Below are 21,736 nucleotides of genomic sequence, written 5' to 3'. Positions count from 1 at the left end.
TTTGCTATGGCATGCTTTTATTTGAGGAGGCAGATAATATTTATGCTTGATATTAACACCTGATGCTGTCTCCTTGGTTGATTATTTTATATATTATTGTCCTGATATTTAAATTCTAAATGCTGCAAGCTGCCTTGACTGGTGCTTTTGCACCAGAAGGGCAGCATAAAACTTTGCAATAGAATGCACGAACAAAAGAATAAAAAAGCAATAAAACATGTACAAGTTAGGAGAGCTCAACACCCCATCAAAATCCCAGGTACTTTGTTCTAGCTCAGAAGTGAGAACAATCATGTCTCATTGGCTCTCAACTCCATGCCATTCAGTTGTGGACTAGCTTGCCACAGGCTTAACAAAGCTACTTCCCACAGACAGGCCCAGCATGGGTGAATTCTGCGAATGCCTAAACATTTTTCCAAAGTGTGCAAAGTCACCCTTTTACCACATGGACTTGGTTCTTAACTTTGCTATACACCAGGGATGGGGAACCTCAGTTCTGAAGGCCAAATGCAGTCTTCCAGACTTTTCTATCTGGCCCTTGGAACCATGGATGTAGCCAGGGAGGTGCAGGGGGGCAGCTGCCACCCCCCAAATCAAGTAAATAAATAAATAAAAATACTTAACTGACCAATTGCATTGCAAATAACTCAGTTCTGCCCAACATAAAGCCTGCCCCCCAAATAAATAAATCCTGGCTATGCCCATGCTTGGAACTCTCTCCAGGCAACACAACCCTTCGCAGACACACTTCCATTACCATGGCATATCCTGCACTGGTCCTTCTGTGGATGGTTAGAATGTGTCTTTGATAATGTTTCTTGCTTGCTAAGAAGGAGTCTCGAGAAGGATGTGTAAGTTAACACTGCGCCACCCACTTTTGATCCTGGCCCTGTCCACTACTGGGATGTGGGCCCCAGAAGATTGTCTAGATGGGAATGTGGCCCTTGAGCTGCAAAATGTTCCGTACCCTTGCTGTACATGTACTTTATCAGTCTTGTTCAGGTAAAAAGGTAAAGGTAAAGGGACCCCTGACCATTAGGTCCAGTCGTGCCCGACTCTGGGGTTGCGGTGCTCATCTCGTGGCCAGCATGACAAAGCCGCTTCTGGCAAACCAGAGCAGCACACGGAAACGCCGTTTACCTTCCCGCTGTAGCAGTACCTATTTATCACTTGCACTTTTGACGTGCTTTTGAACTGCTAGGTTGGCAGGAGCTGGGACTGAGCAACGGGAGCTCACCCCATCACAGGGATTTGAACTGCCAACCTTCTGATTGGCAAGTCCTTGGCTCAGTGGTTTAATCCATAGCGCCAAAAGGAGAAGGAATGTGTGCTGGTAAGCCTACAACCTCTGGTGCATCACCTTCTTTGAGTTTACCATCCACAATGAAGTTGAGGGTGAAGGTCTGAAGTACAGAGTTACCTCTACTTGTAGAGACTCACCACATGGTTTAGAATCCTGAAAATTCAGGGCTTCTAAATTGCTTGGAGAGCCCAGCATTAAGTACTATAGAGCAGTGTCCCCCCTCAAGCTTATGGAAGGATCAAAACCGACTGAGAGGAAGTGGGACTTGGCAGTGGACTTCCCCTTTCATGTTTCCTTACACACAAGTAGTCTCAGCACCCAAGCAGGGCTTACCTGCAATGTGGATGGCAGAGAGACAGAGAGGGAGCTCTGAAGTCATGAGAAAACATACAAGCACATTCTTCTTAGACATCATTGAGGTCATGAGAGATTTTATCAAACATTGTAAGGAAGGAACCATTTTGGCTCAAAGAAATGAAACTGTCATAGGCAAAAGATGGAAACGCTAATATCACTTCTGGCACAATTCATGAGCATCAATTGGACAGATTTTAAGACTACATCTTATGACTAAAAAAAAAGGAATCCCATTGGGATTAGTTCATCAGACTGGCCCTGTCAAATTTATAATTGGAACAAAATCATGTAAGGCACTGAAAGACAACGAGCTTTTGTTGTTTTTTTAGTTTTTATAGCAGAGGAATAGAATTCATGGTTGGTGGTGGAGGGTGAACAATGGGCAGGAATGTAGCTGAAAGGAGATTCATTTACAAGGAAAACAAAAGGTTTTTAGCCCTTATTATTTCATGTATCAATAGTCTGTTGAAATATCCCTACAACGCCCTAACATGGCCTGTTGCTTCACTCAAAAAGGATTACCACTCGTACCAGGTATGTATCTCCAATTCTTGCAAGGAAAATAAGGCAGTTTCAATTATGGATGCATCTGAGAGTATGGCAGCATAGCAAACATATTTTCATGAAAATAAGTCCCAATGAAGTTCTACATAAGATGACATTTAAGAGCTTTGAGAGCAATCTTATCACAAAAAGTTTCTGCTAAAAAAAGTTAAAGTTAATAAGTCAAAGTTAATAAATTATAGTAAGTAAGTCAGGGCATATAACCTAATGCTTAGACTGCTGATGGGAGTTAAAAACATGTTTCCTAGTTTTCAAAACCTACCCATTTTCTGTTACCAGCATTTTGGTATGTCAATAAACTTGAAGGATTTTATTTATTTATTTAAAAGGAGTGAGGTGGGCATTGATAGGGAAGGGAGCAATGATACCAATGTATGCACACTAGTGGAAGAGAACATGCCATCTGTGTGTACAGATGACAATGATTTAACAACTCCTCAAGCAGGCTGCATAGCATACAGGTATGGACACTTGCAGTGATGTCTACAAAACTGCTTCTAGGAATTGTCAAACAATAGCACTTCAAAGGCTGAACTTTGTACACAGCCTAAGTAATGTACAGAAAGCATGCACACCTAGGACAGCCTACACACATGGCCCCTTGTTTCACATCCACACATTACATCTAAAGCACTCTTATATCACTTTAATTACCATGGCTTCACCCAAAGAATTGTGGGAACTGAGGTTTATCAAGAGTGCTGACATCACAGATTTACAGTATCCAGAATTCTACAGTTCCCAGAATTATCTGGGATTCTTAAAGTGGTTTAAGAGTTCTTTAAATGTAGTGTGGAAATGACTAGCCCAGAGAACCTCTAGCTTTGCTAACTGAAAACCATAGCTGCCAAATATTAACGGGCCCTGCATCCAGATGGTTAAAATAAGTGTTGAATAATCTCACCAGTAGGCAACAGAGGTTCTGTTCTATGTGGCTCAAAAACCTCTGTAAGAGAAGGATAGCAAAACTACCTCAAAAGTTAACAAATTCACACTGCTTGTGACCCTTTTTGACATTCCTACTCAAACTGATCAACATACATTTTTCCTGAAAAAAGGTTGTAAGCCCAAGAATTTTTTCACACATTGCAGTTCAGTGTTGCTTTGTTTCCCAGCTGGGTTGCAGGGAGAATGGGGAGGGGAAAAAACCCCTAACCTCTACATGTTCTTGATGCTAGGGCTAGAGCTTACCGGAGCATATTGCTGAAGAATTTGGTATAGCAACCCCTCAGGTCAGCATTTTGTATGAGGCAAACCCTTCTGTGTAAACACATGTTGAGTTATTGCCATGACTAAGGGGAATAAGATTACTGTTTCATAAATTCTTAGTAACCTTTTAATGTCCACATGGGAACATTCTTCCTATTATTAAAGCAATATGGGATGAAGCAGAGGCCAAGATTTTCAGAAAGAGCTGCCTAAAGCTAGTTGGGATTTTTCAAAGCAATCCAGGTTATTTAGATGCCAGGAGCATGTCCACAGAAAACAAAACAAAACGAGATGTCACAGCAAACAGCCACCGAGAGCCTCAGCACATTTACATGGAAGTAAGTGCTGCTGATTTCAGTGGAGTTTACTTTAAAAGGAGGCTTGAGTTTTTAGTTTGTCATTTGAAAATGCTTTGCATGTCTTGGGTTCAGGAAAGGCTCATGCATTCAGAAAATGGCTCATTCATTTCTTGCCTGAGGTCATGGGCGGAAATCAGTTCTATATGCATATACAGGGGAACTTAAGAGATACCAAGTCAAAATATGGAAGGATATAAGTTCAAAGGGGAAAGGATGCAACTCAGTTGTAGAGCATCTGGTTTGCATGCAGAATATCCCTGATTGAATCCCCAGAATCTCCAGGTAGGCACCTTCTGATGTCTCTCTTCATCCTTCACAGTTTTCAAACTAAAACTTCAGTGCTAAGTGCACTTCATTGGAAATAAGCTCTAGCAGCATGTAAAGGTAAAGGTAAAAGGACCCCTGACCGTTAGGTCCAGTCGCGGACAACTCTGCGATTGCGGCACTCATCTCTCTTTACTGGCCGAGCTGGCGTACAGCTTCCGGGTCATGTGGCCAGCATGACTAAGCTGCTTCTGGCGAAACCAGAGCAGTGCACAGAAAGGCCGTTTACCCTTGCACCAGAGCGATACCTATTTATCTACTTGCACTTTGACGTGCTTTCGAACTGCTAGGTTGGCAGGAGCAGGGACCGAACAACGGGAGCTCACCCTGCCACGGAGATTTGAACAGCTGACCTTCTGATCGGCAAGCCTAGGCTCTGTGGTTTAACCCACAGCGCCACCCGCGTCCCTATATATATACTTTCATACATACACTTCCACACAAATGTGCTTAGGAATGTAGCTTAAGCACACTCAGCTGAAGTAGGATCACCAAAGGGCATACACTGCATATTTACTCAATCCAACTATTATCCCATGTAGCCCAAAAGCTTGTGTTTCACATGGTGAGAGACTCTACATACATCTATGGCATTATAAAGAACTCAACCTCCTCTTGTTTGTTCCAAACTCGCCTGGTATATACCTTTCTTTAGGGGATAACATCTGCATTCCTCACTAGCCATGTGCACATTCAAGGCAAGTATATAGTCAGCTCTAGAGTGGGACTCATCTGGAGATGCTCTTGTCATTTGTATTTTAGGAGAGTTGGCTGAACGAAGTCTTTAAGATGTGGCTTCCAATTTATAAATAACTATTTTTTGAAAGCCATTGCATTTAGATTCTGTTTGAAAATGCACATTCCCAAATTAAATGCAGATGCGCTCCATGTATGTACAGAGTAGAGGTATATGAATCACAAGATCCACACTTTGCAGATATTGCAGGAAGCCACACCAGGAAGGGGGTTCACAAGTTTTCCCAGAGAGCGCCCCATTTCTAATTGTTGCCATTTGTCAGAGCCACCTGCTGATGACAAATGTCATGGATGATGCACTCATGCAGAAACTGTTTTCGGAACCTAAAAAAGAAACTGAGCAGGAAAATGATAAACACAACACATGAAAGCAAAACAATTAGGAGAAAATCTAAATTAAACCCAGAAACATCACGGAGGGGGGGGGGAAAGCTCCCAAGCCAAATAATACCTAACCCCCAAAGAAGAAATCCAAAAAGTAACGCACCCACAAACATATGTGCCAATCTGGACACCACCCATGTATCTCATGCGAGAAACATAATCCACTTTAGCAAAAAGGGCAGTTGGTGTTCTTACAGAGCAATGGGCCTCTCCCATTTACAGTTAGAAGTTTTCCCTTTATCTGGAAAAGTCACAGCCCCACAATTGGGGGGGGGGGGGAATCTTTACTTATTCCAGATGAGCTTTTGTCACATCCTGGCCAATGTCTTTAAAGATAAAAATAGAACATTCCCAAGCTTCATACAGTGGTGCAAAGAACAGCACAATCTTCTGGGTGAACCCTGCAGCTTATTAACACTCACAAGGGAGTTGTGGGGTGGGGGAGGACAGGGGGAACAAAAAGTAAACACCAGCTTAACATGCTCGGAAACATGTGGTGCCCTTCTCTAGTGGCTGACATTTAAGAAAACACAAAAACACAGCTCTTCAATAGCTCAAACAATTGGCAGCAGAGGATCCATTTGAAAACTCTAAAAGACCTCCCCCCCCCTAAGGTTGTACTGATTTTCCTTTAGTGGAAAACAACTAACAAAAAGCAAGTGGTACTTTGGGATGTTCGGACTATGGCACCTTAAAAACTAACAAATGTATTACAGCATTAAGCCTGTAATGCTGTAAGACACTTTTTGCTAGATGCACCAGCCACAAATTTGATAAAGTGACATAGGCACAACCACATGCATATCTACCCAGAAGTAAGTCCCACTGAATTCAATGAGTAAATGTGTATAGGACTGCAGTGTTACTGCAGATCCGGCATGAAACCAAGGACTGACACCTTTGAGCTGTAGATATTCTTATGCTTCCAGAGGGGGAAATGCTCCTAAAAATGAGGTATTTTCCTCTGCAGAGAAATAAGATGCATTCAAAGTGCTTTCTGCAGTGCACTGAATACAAACTGCTTACTCTGGAAAGGGAAAAACATATACAGTGTGCTGTTTTAAAATGCAGTATTTTTTCTTTCTTTCCACAGAAAGCAGCTTGAATTTAAAGTGCTAAAGAAAGTGCTTTGAGTCCAAGTAGCTTCCTTCTGCCCCCTCAGCTGCTCTATAGGGACTCCCATAGTGCAACTGATCCCAGCTGATTGTCAGGGCTTTTGCTGTCCTGGGCTCTCTCGAAGCCCTCTCCTTTCTTGTAGGAGAGTGGTAGGTTTATGTCAACAAAGCTTTTTTTTAGGGTGTGTGGACACACCCCAGGAAAGGTGCTTTTAAATCTTACACTTCAAATCACCTTATCATAGCATGGCATATAAGCAGCAAGCTTTTGAGGGAAGTGACTTGACCATATCGTCAGATAATCTCAGGGCTCCCTCTTCAACACAGAGCACTACTGCAATGGTGTCAATTCGACCCACTAGAAAAAGCTATGCAAGATTCACCTCTAAAGTTTGTGAGGAAAGGGAGCCTTAGCCAAGACGTAGGCCGTTCACATAGTCTTTTCCACCACAGCCAGCAGCAGAAACCAGAGCTCAGTATGCTAATGAGGGAAAACCTCCTTTAAAGTTACACCCATCTCTTCCCAAAGGACCCATGCATCAAGCTATTTCGTTTGAGTGCATTCTGGTTCCCTCGAGTCCTCCCCATGTGGTCGCTGCCAAATAAAACATTGCTATGGAGAACATATGAAATGCAGGCTGTAGGGGTCAGCTCTGAAATCATGCACGAATGGAAACTGAAGCTTAAACCTTTTGCTGTTAATACCTGTGAAAACGGGAGAAGTACATTCATCTCCTGCCACGAAAGGAATTGCTGCACTAGTTGGCGCCTCATAGTTCTACAATCTGCTGCTTTGCTGTTAATCCAATATTCAGGATAAAATTCTTAAAGATATAAGTAGCTAGAGGCTACAGACATAAGAGTTATTATCCAAGCTTAGCTTCTCAAATACTTTAAGTTGTGTGCACCCTGCTCCACCTACCTGTGCAGATTTCTCTTTCTTTTGAGCTTTGTCCCACAGCACCAGAGATAGGAATGCCAAGAGAGAGAGAGAGTCCTCCCAGACACTATGGAAATCCACGGTCACTAATGCCTTTATTGTCCCAGTGGCAGCAAAAGAATAAAGAAATTCCAAATGCCAAGTTTTTGTGGGGATTAATAAAAACGTCAAACACACTGTGCAAAATGATATGCAGTATTACTAGCTACCCAGCAGCAGTTATCACCTTTTTGTTTTTTCAATTTTTAAAAGACAAATGTTACAGATGGCATTTGCCACGGACCTGGAAATCTTATACATATATTTAAAGTCCCCTTCCTCCCGTCCCCCCGCCCCGCTCTCTGCTGCATAAAATGGAAACCTATTTGGATTCATCACAAGAGGAGCCTAGAAATAGAGCTAAAAACTGCTTGAGCTTTGCAACTATTACCACTGGCAGTACTTAATCTTTAGAATTACACACCCACCCACCCAATGTATAGTCCTGGTCATGGGCAGGCGCTGGAAAATGACCGTAGAAGACAAAAAACTATCTTGCTGGAATGTGGGAGTGTGTGGGAGATGGAAACTGTGCCTGACAAGATCAATGAGCCAATGCAGGGTTGGAATATTCCAAAACATAGGAAGCCAACTTATATTAAGCCAGACAATTTGCCCATCTAAGCTGGTGCAGTCTACTCTGGCTGGGAACAGCTCTGCAGGATACCTGACAAAGATATTTCCTATCAGTTGGTAACAATCCTTTTTACCAGGTGATACCAATAACTGCACCTGGGACCTTTCGCAGGCAATGCATAAATGCTATCGCTGTCAATGTCCCCTTCTCATAAAGAAAGTTTCGGAGCAATGGCCAAGAAAGGAGTTGATTTTAAAATATTTTCCCCATGGTGATGATAAAATCCCTCAGAACTGGGGAGGATTTGGATTTAAAACATATGCCCATTCACTCTGCCACTTGCAAGCACCATGTTAAAAAGGAGCCCCCTTCCACATTCCATATTGGAAGAGGGCAGAAGAGAGGCAGACTGGAGTGCCAAGTGTGCATGTGTGATGTTGCTAAAGGATTTGTTCAATTACCTCCTTGTGTGAAAGAGGACAACTGCTAGCATTTCCAGTGCCAGGAACAAGTCCTTATCAGTGACAGAGACCAGCTGTGTGACCTGGGAGGCAAGGCAGAGGATGAACACACACATTTTCGGATAGGATTTGAGGAAGAGGGGTGGTGATTGAGATTCTAGCCTCCCTGCTAGCCCTTTTCATGTTCCATGAGGAAGAAAGCCTTCACTGCACCAAGAAAATCTATCTAGTGGAGACTTTCTCAGCCTGACTCATCTTTGCCTTGCACTTGGTGTTGCCTTTTACAGCACTGCCAAAGGCAACCCACTAAAAGTCTGGCTCTGTTACAAAGGATAGGAGCATTTTACAGCCATTCTGTAGAGATTGGAGCTCAGCCAGCGTGGTCTGGGTGGGGGCGAAGTATGCAGGAGGGCTGTGTGATTTTACTGATTAAAAAAAAAACAACCCCAACCCTCGCTAACAATAAGCAATGAAAAGGAAAATAGTACACAACTCTTCTCCAAAACCATATGCTGGGCAAGATCTCAGGTGGATTATAAAATTATTACATAATACTATTACAAGCTACAAAACTACACCCCAACACATTAGGGTAACAAAGGGAAGCATTAAACTGGTGAAACAAAGATGAGAGAAGTGAGGGGTGTGTGGATACATTTGAGCATTTTCACATTAATGAATTTTCAAGTATAGATTCTGCCAAAGCCAGGAATGTGTGTGTGTGTGTGTGTGTGTGTGTGTGTGTGTGTGTGTCCGGGTGGGGTGGGGTGAGTTCTCTTTTCACCTTGTACCATTATGAGCATGTAAAAGTCTTCCTTAGCGAGAAAAAGAAGAAGAGGAGAGCGTAAAGCAAAAACAGCTGCTCCCTGCAGGTGAAGGCTGAATTTTGAGATCTGCATGTCAAACAAATGTGATATTTGAGTTTGGTTTCTAAAGCTGCACTGTATTTTAAGATAAAGTTAATCAACCTACCTTAGTGCTATTAGTCCAACTATAACCAAGGCAGAAAGGTTTTATTTGCTTGTAGGTCCCTGCTGCCATTATAAGGACGAATATACAAAACTGTAACTTTTACAAGTTTGTGACTTTTTGTCTTTCACCACTGAGAAACTCCCTTGAATCCTTATACTATTAGTATTACAGCAGATATGGGGAATCTGTGGCCCTCCAGATGATGTTGGACTCCAACTTTCATCAGCCCCAGCCATCAGTCAATGGTCAGGGATGAAGGGAATTGGAGCCAACACCATCTAGAGGACCACAGGTTCCCCAGAGATGGATTAGAGCAGGCATCCCCAGACTTCGGCCCTCCAGATGTTTTGGACTACAATTCCCACCATCCCTGACCACTGGTCCTGTTAGCTAGGAGTCATGAGAGTTGTAGGCCAAAACATCTGGAGGGCTGCAGTTTGGGGATGCCTGGATTAGAGGCTCAGCTTCCAGATGGGGTTGGACATCAGCACCTTCCATTTTAGAAAACAAGACTGGGGGAAAACCCATTTCCAGCATGGATGTCCCCACATGAATATCAAGGGAAACCCCCGTCCCTGAACACACACCCCTCAAATCTTGCAGCATCTCAAAAAATTATGCAACATCATCACTGTAAATCAGAGAGCACGTTAGAGCAGAGTTTTCATTTCTGTGCTTGCCATGCCAAATCATTCTTAAACATAAACCCCATTTCAAAATTTAAGAGAAATTGTTTGCCCACTTAGGGTTCCCAGATGCACACAGATATTTAACACAGATATTTAAATACATATGCATGCAATCCACACTTATACGTTTGCTGGTGTGAATATCAAAACCCGCAGCAATGGGCTTGCCACTCAGAACAGAGAACTGCTTTAAGGTTTTGGCTGCAAAAATGCTCCCACTTCTTTGCTGCCAGATTAATACATGTGGCAAGCTTTTGGGAAGTGCCTCCCAAATCCACTATTTGGGGTCAACAATAATATTTACTGGAAGTTCAAATTTTGCAGAGCAGACTTTCTGTACATTCAGTACACAGTCGTCATGTTTGTGGTCTGCAATTATTCACAAAGAGCTGCAAGTACATATCACTTGGGAACCTTATGACAGAATATGAATGACAGCAAACATGGGAATAATTGATTGTCACTGGCAGGATATGAACCAAAACATTACAAAAGACTTTGATGCTCCCAGAAGCCAAATGTAAAAGAAGATGAAAGATTGCCAGTAAAATAACTACAAATGGGAAGTTCAAAGCAACTCCCAGACATATTGTATAGAGTGGCAACAGCCAGCTAGTACAACACAGATATTGTTACATAAACAGTTAGTGAACCTGGAAGTGACAAAGGGGTGCTGGCTGAAGAAAAACATAAAGAGCAGGAATTTGGGTAGATCTTTAGAATGGGATGCAAACAGGAAGAATAAATACCATGAGGTACAGCAACTATTGGTTCACAGTAGCACAAACTAAGTTGGTGATTGCCTAAGGTGATTGCCTAAGGTGGGAAAAGGTGGGCACTAACAGTCACAGCAGCGAGTATAAGCATAGAGCAGTTCTGGCTGATATTCAATTAGAACACAAGCATTATCTCAAAATAATATGATTCTTGCGTGCAATATCTTAAAATTATAATTATTGCAGACCCTCCTATTTTCCAGGGAAAGTCCCGGATTTACAGAAGCCATCCCAGTTTCTGATTTGATCCCAGAATGTCCCACTTTTCTCTCCCCCCCCATTAATCAGAAGCATCAGTTTGGTTTTAACATACATGATATTTTGCTGTTTCAAAGTAGCAAAGTTTCTTCTGAAGAACTGCCCATATACTAAAAAAAATAAAATAAAATAAAGACTGACTGGCTTCACTTCTTAGTAAAAGCAAATGCTTTCATGGATCAATAAACCCTTGGCTTCTCCTCTCGTTTAAATAGCTAGTAATGTTTTTAAGATTTCTATCCAACTGCATCTTATAAACAAGTCAAACCAACTAACAGTATGTTTTACTGACCTTTAAGATACACAGCAGGCTAAGGAGGGGGGAAAAACCCCATGCTACTCTCAGTAGAAACCCAAAAGTTAACAATAGCCATTGGAACATTTTCATGAGTGGAGTGGGGAGGGAACAGAATCTGCCTGTGCTTCCTGTTTGGTTCCAGCACCCTCCTCATAGGGTTCCAGCACCCTCCTCATAGAAGGTAAAGGCAAAGTGGGAAAAACATATTTCCTAGAACATATTTCCTAGAAAGCTAGATGTCAAGAGCGTATGGTTCTAGTCTGGCTTTCTCCTTCCAGCTCTACAATTCTATGATTCATCTTCTGTATGTAGCTCAGCTTTTTATATTGTTTAAGTAGGGGTGTGTGGCTAACATTTTTTTGGCTAAAGGCTGCATTCACTCTTTGCTAAGCCTTCAGGGGTTGCATGTCAACAATGGATGTGGCCTAACCTTACATGAACTGAAGGGGGTTAGAACCCCTCACTGCTCATTAAGCAATCAAACTGATGACTGGGGAGGGGGTGATTTACATGCCAACAGGGTCCTGGAGTTTAAAACTTCTCTGTCCATCCCCGTGTTGAGTGTACTTTTATTATCATAGCTGCCACTGCGAAATTCAGTAGGGTCTTGGAGGTGGGGGGGGCAGAAAAAACTGTGTGGAGGATTGGACTAGCCACCACTGGTTTAAATGGTGAGGCATTCATACCACATAAACCCTACAGTCTAAAGTGGTACAATCTAGAAACATGTTTACCACCACATCTGCTGCATATGAGAACTAACCCCAATTGTGAGCAAGAACAGAATAATACTGGTAGTTCTGTTAGCTTAGCCTGTGTCCCTACAAGAACCAGTGTTGCATAAGAACTACAGGGCAGGGGTTCAATGTGCAGAGCACAGGCTCTAATCCCACCCAGCCATGAAATTTTTCTGGGTGGTGTTGGTGAAGGCATAGTGTCCTAACCCAACCTATCTTAGAGAGATGCTACAGGAATAAAAATGGGAACCTCATGTGCGACTCCTTAGGCTTTTGAGAGGGAAAGTGTGGGACATAAACATGACAAAGGGATAATATGAAGCATCCCTACCAGATGCCTGGCCTGCTTCTTTCTGAGATCACCTAGAAAGGAGATTCCAAAACCTTCATAATGTTTAACCACAATCTGTCTTTGCATAAAATCATTGTGCCGCTTGTCCTTTCAAGCAACAATGCCTCTTATTGCGGCACACTGAACATTTCAAAAACCATCAACCCCATACAACTCACCCATACATTCCATGCAACCTCCATTTCTACAGGAGAAGCACACTCCCTTCCTTTGGTCTTTTCCTCCTCAACATTGGTCTTCTCCAAATACCTCTGCAGTTGTCAATTGTTTTCTAGGCATTAGAGCTCAAGAACTGAACACCATATTCCGGATGAAGTCTTACCAATGCAGAGCTGCTCATTAATTATATTCAAATGTGCAAATTGAACACAGCCCTTGCTAATTATGTATTTCCAGTGTAGCCCTTTGTAACTTATAAGTTGCGCACCCCTGATGTAATGAACTATCCAATGTTCTAGCCGCATACAGGCTTTTCATCATTGGATCTTTCTTCTGATGTTGTGGGAAGCCAAATACATTTCTATGGAAATCCTGCAGCTAGCATCCGCGTATGCCTTCTACTTTCTTCTGCAAGTAGTTTGCACTGTCCTGGCTTGACCTTTTCTCTCCCACATTCATTGTTTAATGCAATCACCGTTGTTTGTAAGGCGCTGTTTCCTAGATTAAGTGTACAAACTGGCAGAAGATGAGCTTTTGTTTGTTTAATCGTTTGCCCATTCTTGACTCTGGTGAGATAGGTTTCTGCTTCATGTGTAGGACCTTCAACAAACAATGAGGACTAATCCTTTGGAAGCAGAAAGAGTGTCCCCTCACTGTGCTTTGGTCCCTTACCTGTCTCCAGCAATTGAGAATGGGATACATGTTATTTAGTAATTGCATCTGTTGTCACATCTGTTGTACAATCAGTTTAAAGAACAACACATGCCCCACCTCCAGTTTATCTTCACTACAACCGGGGGGGGGGGGGGGGAGAGGGAGAAAAAGTCATTGCCACGAGGTCATTCAGTGAGCTTCATAGCCAAGTAGGGATCTGGTGCTGAGTCTCTCCAATACCTACTCCATCACCTATTCCTGAAAGGAGCTTAGGGTGGTATCTGGGAGGGGTTCAGCCTCCCCAAATGCATCATATTTGAGCCTGTGAACATGATTGTTTCCTTAACTTTTGACACAAAGACATGTGGCCACAAAGAGCATGTTGGTGGTGCCACTTTCTGGGCGGTTCATTGGAGCTGTTTTGAGGTGGACAGAGAGATCTCTGCCTCATTCAAACCCCTTCCCCCAACATGGCAGTGTTTTTTTTATTGCAGTCTAGCACCTGCATTGACACTCCTTGTTTGACATTACTAAAGTACTAGGGGCTGTGTCACTGCTAACACTGCTTGCTACCCACGCCTACCCCCCAACCCCTTGCCAACCCCCTCCATTAACAACCCTCCCCCTATAGATTGCCCAAATTGTGCTCCCTCTCTCCTTACAGGGTACTGACACCCAAAGCTTATTTCTCTCCTTTAGCCCCACCCCACTGCCGCTGCTGTGGGAAGCCAGACCATGTAGACTTTTCTCTCTCATCTCCTACCACAACTGCAGCAGTACAGGGACCTAAAGGGGGGGAGTGGGTCCATGCCTTCCTCCACAATACCCCATTTCATTCTCTCTCCCACCTCGTTTTCTGTTTTTACCAACTAGTCGGTCAGCATTCTGTGGCTGTAGAGCATGCTCAGTCCGCACTAGGTCTGTTTTGTAGTTCTCCTCCTCTGTTTTAGGGCTTTATTTCTAAATATTGTCTGAACGTCTGTAAAACTTTGGGTTACCCTGGCTGATACCTTCCTTCTGTACATGGATGACACTGTTTCTGATACAGAAAGGACTGGCACTTACCTATGTTTGATGGGAATAATAATATGCAGAGGTTTTAGAATGGAATGTGTCACCTCAGACTGTGGATATATGGATGGCACAACTTTTGAATACTCCCCCACAGTAAAAGAAAGAAGTCAGATAAATCCAGGAACTAACAGAACAAGGAAACACATTTGATGAATGTGCTGGTTTTCCATTGGCATTTAAGTTTTTTTTTTAAAAAAGTAAAAATATAAAAGTGTTTTTTTTTAAAAAATGTGACCATTCTATTCTACTTATTCCACTGCCTGGTTTTATCTGGACTGAGACACTGGGTGGGGTTAGGAGTGAATTGCTTTGCTTCCTGTTCTTCATCTACCCCCCTCCTTGGAGCCCTTTCAGGACTCCTGCAAGTGGGTCAAGCAAAATAAACCATCACTGACAGGAAATTATGTCCTGCTCTCTCCCTGTAGGATCCCCCCCCCAAAAAAAAGTTATCATAGTTGCCCTGGATAACTCCTTACTAATTTGAACATATCAGTTCAAAGGTCTTAGCAGTGTTCTCTTTCCAAACTCTACAGAGCTCAACCAGAAGTACTGCTTTCCACAAACATATTCAGGAGTATGAAAAGAGAGCAAGAGTGTTCAGGATCACAACTTCCAAAGGGGCAGGCATCTTAGTCTGCCTCAGCAAACACAGCAAAGCATCTCTTTGCACTTTAAGATTTATTGTAGTGCAAGCTTTCCTGGACTCACAGCACTCCTAATTAAGCACATGAACTGTTATCTTCAACCGGCAGGTGTATATGTATCTGCCAATCAAAGACTTAACAGTTCGTGCATTTGATTAAGTGGGATAAACGTCCACAAAGGCTTATGCTACAGTAAGTCTGCTATCCTTTAAAGATGCTGCAAAGCTCTTTGTCATTTTCACCTATCCAGGAACCACTGCCCTTACTCTGAAAAGACTTTGTTTGCCTTCAGTGACATTGGCATGCTGCCAGATTTAATCACACAGAGAGGCTGTCCTGGTTCACATGTCACAATAAGCCGAACGATAACTTACTGGGATCGTGCAGGCTCCTGGAGAGGAGCTCAGACATTTTGTGCCTTCCTGGTCTTTTTAAAACTCCCACACCATGTTGAGCTAAGCCAAGGTTTCACTTATCATATTGTCCAAATGCAGGCTTCTGGTTAATCTCTCTCTCTCTTCCCCATCACTAACCACAAGCTGTAGTCTAGGTTTGTTCTTGGTTATAAACTTTCCGGAGGGTGGGTAGGAATAGGAAGCTATCCTCTACAATACAGAGTGAAACCATTGGTTTAACTACCTTATTGTCTATACCAGGGGTCAGCAAGGTTTATCTTGCCTGGGCCGGATCGGTCCTGTGGAGATCCCTCTGTGGGCCAGATCGCGCGCGCCTGCAATTTTTGGCATTTGCATCTGCGCAGATGCGAATTTCGGCGCCGCATAAGCAAGTCCCTGCACTGCACCAGTTTAGTGCAGCGCTCGAGCGGGCAACTCAGTTTGGGGGTGGCTCATGGGCCGGTCAAACAACCTCCGTGGGCTGCTTCGAGCGCATGGGCCTTAGATTGCTGACCCCATTTTATGCTACTATCTTTCCTAGACATAATGTGGATAGCAAGGTTGCATCCCATGCAGCGAAACCAATTATGCTGCCCTCAATGTGCCTTGGCCCCAAACATAGGACTCAGCCACACTTACCTTTTACCCCACGATTTCTAGGCAGAGGTCTGAGCTTCAAAATGCTGTGCCTGAATGGTTTTCTTTTCTTTTTTCACCCCGTGCTTTCCCTGCAAAAACCCACTCTTAAACACTGAATCAGAATAAACAGCAATTCAGGTTTTCTGGAGATTGTCGTGTGCTCTGATTCAGGGGTAAAGAGCAAGTTTTCACAGGGAAAATACCAGAGAGGGGAGGGGAAGGGGGGGTTGGACATAGCACTTTAAAGTGCAGTCCTATGCCTAGAAATACAGCATGAAAGGTAGCCTGGATGAGCCCATAGTTGGAAGTTTGTCTCAGCATCCGCTGGGTGGTTTGAACACCAGCATGCCTCCACTGCCTCTGGCTAGCTCTGAGCTCCAGGGGAACAAAGGATACACTGGCTTGCTCCTGCATCTGCTAGGCAGTTAGATTCCACCAACAATGTAGGCCCAGAAAGCCAGTTTGAAGGAGAGGGCAGAGGTGCTTCGGTGTGCCTCTGACCCTTTGTTGCATTTTTAAAATGTGGTGCAAAGTCAGGGACCAGAGCATGTGCTAGTGGTTAAGAGCAGGCATCCCCAAACTGCGGCCCTCCAGATGTTTTGGCCTACAACTCCCATGATCCCTAGCTAACAGGGATAGGGAATTGTAGTCCAAAACATCTGGAGGGCCGAAGTTTGGGGATGCCTGGTTAAGAGTCTTGCTTGGGCACTCAAAATTTAACCCCAGCCACGCACAAGTATAATAACCATGTCCAAGAGTCAGGGGGAAAAATTCCTTCCAGTAGCACGAAATGGTATCATGGTATCTGTAGAAGTGTGCATGCACACAAAAGCTCATACCAATGACAAACTTAGTTGGTCTCTAAGGTGCTACTGGAAGGATTTTTTTTATTTTTTGTTTCGACTACGTCAGACCAACAAGGCTACCTACCTGTAACCATTTCCAAGAGTGTTATTGTATAGTGCATGTATTCCTCACAGCACCAAAGTGTTGCCATATTCTAACAAACAGTGCTTGGACACAAGGCATAGGAAAGGATGATCAGTGAAGAATGCATGCTAGTAAAAGACGTTTTCCAAAAAGTATCCCTTTTGATAAAGTAAATGCCAGACAACAGACTAGCTAAACCCAAGCCAGTACAGCTTTCTCATTTTCGGGCTCTGTTACCTTAAATACAGCTTCACATAGGATGAACGTAAGCAAATATGGACCTCCAAGTAAGTCAATGCTTGCACCCTGCACACATACTGTATTGGTAACCATTTCCTGGTGCTTGTGCATGGAACAGAAGAGGGCCATTTGTTTGTCATATGTCATGACAGTGCATGAAATTGGAACAAACATTGAAGTAATTGTCTACCATGGAAGCGCCCTCCTTGCTTACAGCACCAAGACTAAATTAAAGCTCAACCACAAGACTCTCCTCCACGTGAATTATTCTCAGGCAGAGAAAGAGATATCTTCTAAGGCTACTGGATTGTGTTGCTGCAGTAACAGACTCTCCTGAGGTAATGTCAACATCTATTACTGTGTCCAGGAAATTAGATTTTGCTTGGTCATCATTGTAAGCAATTTCCTGTCTCCTATCATGGCAGGCAAGGGGAAAAGTTTTACAGTCACCTAGTTTTTACACCTACTCTTCAGGAATGTCCTTGTGCTGAGTTTCATGCAGCCAAACTCATATTCATGTACTGGCAGTGGACAACCCAAAGGTGCAAGACTGCAGTGCAAATCATATTCAGAGAGCTAACAGAGTCACACCAGCCAATAGAATTAGGCAGTGGAAGAGGCTAAGCCATTCAAGGATTTTCCTTGAACCCAGAATCTTTAGGCCATTATAACCCCTTGGCTGCAGAGTGTAATTGCCAAATATAGCAAAGACATGCCGATTCGCAACATCCTGTTACAGCTTTGATGCCTTAAATTAAATTAAAACTGTTGACTGTCCCCAAGTAAATCCAGATGACTTTGGAATAATTCGAAGTGACCTAAAAAAGAAAGAAAAGGAACCAAGCAAAAGGCAGCTAGATTTAAAGATGCCAGTCATATTGTATAAAACAAGAATCTATCACAGCACAAGCCATCAGTCTAAAGATTCTGAATCAATGGATGTTACAGTTACAGTATGGCTTGAATCATAAGACAGGGAAATTTCTCTCGTGCCATTCTTTCCCTTATGATCCTTGAAAAGCCTTTCCAGGGGGTGGAGGGGGTGGCTCCTGAACAATGAGCATGGGAAGGGATATGGGGCAGGAAATTGTCCTCCTGTGACCTTCTGAAGTTAACTTTGCCTTTCCCAACCTGGCTGTGCTGGCTGGGAGATGTAGTGTAAAACCTCTGGAAGGCACCAGGCTAGATTGACAAACTTTAGACTAGATTGACAAGCTTTAGGGTCCAATCCACTGAGGCTTGGGTACATGTTTTTACTGGAACATATAGCTCAAGAGAGAAAGATGAATCAGATACCTTGGTTCAAGCCTCACTTTGCAATGAACTGACAATGTGGTGCATCAGTCTCTATCGCCCTCATCCTGCATTACAGAGATAATAATACTGTTGAACCTAACGAGGGTTGTTGTGAGGCTCATGTGAAGTGCTTTGAACGTGTAAATGGCGCTATTGTTTTTACTACTACCAGGCTGAATTAGATCACAAGCCATCTACCACAGCACTTTTTTCTTCCAACTATCATCAGCAAAGATTTTAGAGATTTTACTCACAGGCCTGTTTTGCACATAATGCTAAGCCATGGTTTGTTTAGCTTAGCCATGGTGTAGACCCAGCTCCAGAGACTAACCTTGGTTTGTTTCCTGGAAAACCACAGGATGAAGCCCATGGTTTGTTGCTGGCTTAAAACCTTGGCTTGGTGTTATATCCAACCCCAACAGCCTTGCCTAACCAATTGTCTGCTTGGCCATCCCACCTCCAACGCTTGCCAAGTCATAAAGGCACACGGAAAGAGCTGCTGGAAAACAAACCAAACTTTAAAGCCAACCTAAGTGCAAAGCTATATTATCTAACTATCTTGGCTAACGAAATTTGGTTTTGGTTGTACAAACATCTGGCTTGCGGACTATGCGGTTGCCAAGGCAGTTAGTGGTATATTTGCTGTCATTAGAATCTTGAAAATCTGCTTTTGGGGATGGGAAGAATTTTGTTGTTGTTGTAATGATCATGATTGCAGAGTGGGGGGAAGAGTTTAAAAACATGGTAATAGGACTGAAAGGCCCGGAAGACAGATGACAAGCAATTGTCTTTTGAGATTTCGTTTCTAAATCCACCATGCAGTTTTCTGGAATCATGACAGTTATTTGTGGCTAGCAGTAGTTTAACTCTTTGGTCCCTCTTTCTGGCTAGCACACTCAGCTGGCTGGATGACAGCCCTTTAGTGCAAAGGAGCAGGTCCTAAGTTGGTGCTTGCAAGTTGCAACCAATTACAGTATGCACAGATTGGTCAGAATGCCTTCGGTTCAGTATTTTCCTCAAGGGCAGCGTCATTAGGTGCTTCCAGATGGGTGCTGAGTGTGACAATTGCTGCCACATCATGCTTGCCATTTTCTGCAGCATCCACATGGCATCACAGGCATAAAAGTATCTGTCTATTCCCACCCACCCCTTTATTTAATCTGGATTTACTCAAGGAGGAGTTTAAAAAAAGCTATCGTAACCTACTCCTTTACATTATCAAGCCATGTGTCTGGAAGTACCTATCATATTTTTTTTCTGGTATTACCAGTTGATGCTCATTTATTTATTATTATTATTTATTATTACAAAATTTATCACTCATCCTTCACCATGGGCAGGTTACAACAATGCAATATACAATTATATAAACAAGAATACATTGTCAAGGTGGCACACCAAAATAAGACATATTAAAAACATGTATCTAAAACAGACTACTGGTCCATCCTATCTCAAGACACTATCTCTCAAGGCACTATCTTGAGGCTCCTACCCCACCTCCACCCTCCACTTTTGCTTCTTTGGTGGTTTTGAGGTGCCTTCTATCACTGGGTTCTCATCCCCACCATGCTATCCTGTTATATGACATTTACTACCTACATAATCCCATAGCCAAGATTGTCATGTGAAAGTCAAAGTGCTGAAGAACAATGGATGGACTTTGGGAAACCCACCAGTGCACTAATACTTAGCCTATTTATATATGTTTTGATGGGCAATTCCGAGTACATCTTTGCAGAAAGGCAGCAAACACATTCTAACAGGTGTGCAAAAACCGCAGTTCTTCACGTGCAGATGTTTCTTATCAATAGTTTGCAGAAATCAGAGTTAAAGTAGCTACCATGCCACCTGTGGTTCGTCTGTACTGGGCCCCCCATGAGCTCCAGAAAGTAGATATGGGGAACATGTAACCCTTCAGATATTGTTACGATTCAAGCTCCCATCAGCCCCAGACAGCATGGGCAATGGTCAGGGATGGTGAGATGTGTGGTCCCTCATCCCTGCCATAGGCTACTGAGTATGTGTATCATAAGTTTATCGAACAGAATCCATGTGAACATAGTCTAAGAAACCAAGTTTTTCAAAATACCCCACCACCTTTACCTGGCTTCAGTACAAGGCAGGGGTTTTGCACCACACTCATCCCTAGGAATGAGAAAGCCAGTGAAAGATCCCCGCTTGCCTTTGGCCCAGTTCAGATGCTATAAGCTTTAAAGCAGAGTTGGCTAACCTGCGGCATTCCTCCATACATCCGTGCGCTACTTCAACTCCTAGTCTATGGCCAGGAGTCCCAGCAAACACCTGAAGCGCCACGGATTAGCCAAGCCTGCTTTAGGGTCCCGGGCTGCAGCTCGGAGCACTTATTCCCAGGGAGAGAGAGCGCGAGAGAGATTCACCCAACTTCCGTGGGATCTGCTTCAGCGAAAGCACGCCTGGCGTGGCATTGCAAAGCTCAACGCAGAGCATCCCGGTCGGTGGAAGCAAGCGCGCTCTGTGAAGAAAAGCCTCTCACGTCGTGAGCCCGGTTGGGTTTCCCTCCCCGCTCCAGTCTCCCTTTTATTACGAGGACCAAGTATGTTGGGTGAGGTATTTCTAAGGGGCCCTCAGGCACAGAGCATTCCGGGGTAACTACTCCGCGGCAGGCAACCTCGGGGTTGAGGGGGGTGTCTCTCTCAGGCAGACTACTCACGTAGAGCGCCATGTGAGCCGCGCCGAAGAAGGGGAACTTCACGGCGATGGGCCGGAGCCCCGAGCCGCCATCGTCCTGCAGCGGGGTGGCCGTGTCCCCCTGCGCCGGCCCGAAGGGGTAGAAGTCAGCCAGGGGCACGGCGCCCTTTGCCCGCAGCCGGAGCCAGCTGCCGAGCGCCAGCAGCACCACCCAGCCGGACAGGCCCCGCATTTCCCCGGCGGGCGCCGAAGTACGGGCGGGCAGAGCCGAGCGGAGGCGACGGGGCTGGCACGGAGGCGCACACGGGGCGCTGAGGCGAGGGAGGGAGCGCGTAGACGGCGCGGGCCGGGAGGGAGGAAGGGAGACCGTGGCGCCAAAGGGACAAGGAGCTGCCTCTGGCTCGGCGGCGGCAGGGCAGCGCCGGCTCCCGGGACGCGAGGAGGGCTCTGCTCGGGACGGCGGTGGCTGCTGCTGCTGCTGCTGCTGAGCGACCCGCGCGCACACTGAGCCTCTCTGTGCAGCGTTGAGGGAGGAGACAGCGGCTCATTCACACCGCTCGGGGGT

The 21,736-nt window shown here is 44.2% G+C and overlaps 1 protein-coding gene across 1 annotated transcript in view; it reads right to left on the bottom strand.

Moving 5' to 3' along the window:
* Positions 1-21,404, bottom strand: part of SNED1 (sushi, nidogen and EGF like domains 1) — a 79,947-nt gene extending 58,543 nt beyond the window's left edge. The window contains exon 1 of the mRNA XM_035133206.2: positions 21,194-21,404. Coding sequence (XP_034989097.2) covers positions 21,194-21,403 — 210 coding nt within the window. The 5' untranslated portion in view covers position 21,404. The remainder of the gene's footprint in view (positions 1-21,193) is intronic.
* Positions 21,405-21,736: the final 332 nt, after the last annotated feature.

Source organism: Zootoca vivipara, chromosome 5, assembly GCF_963506605.1.
Source record: "Zootoca vivipara chromosome 5, rZooViv1.1, whole genome shotgun sequence".
Taxonomy (NCBI): domain Eukaryota; kingdom Metazoa; phylum Chordata; class Lepidosauria; order Squamata; family Lacertidae; genus Zootoca; species Zootoca vivipara.
Note: the sequence above shows the minus strand (reverse complement) of the source record. Positions and strands in the feature narration are given on the sequence as shown.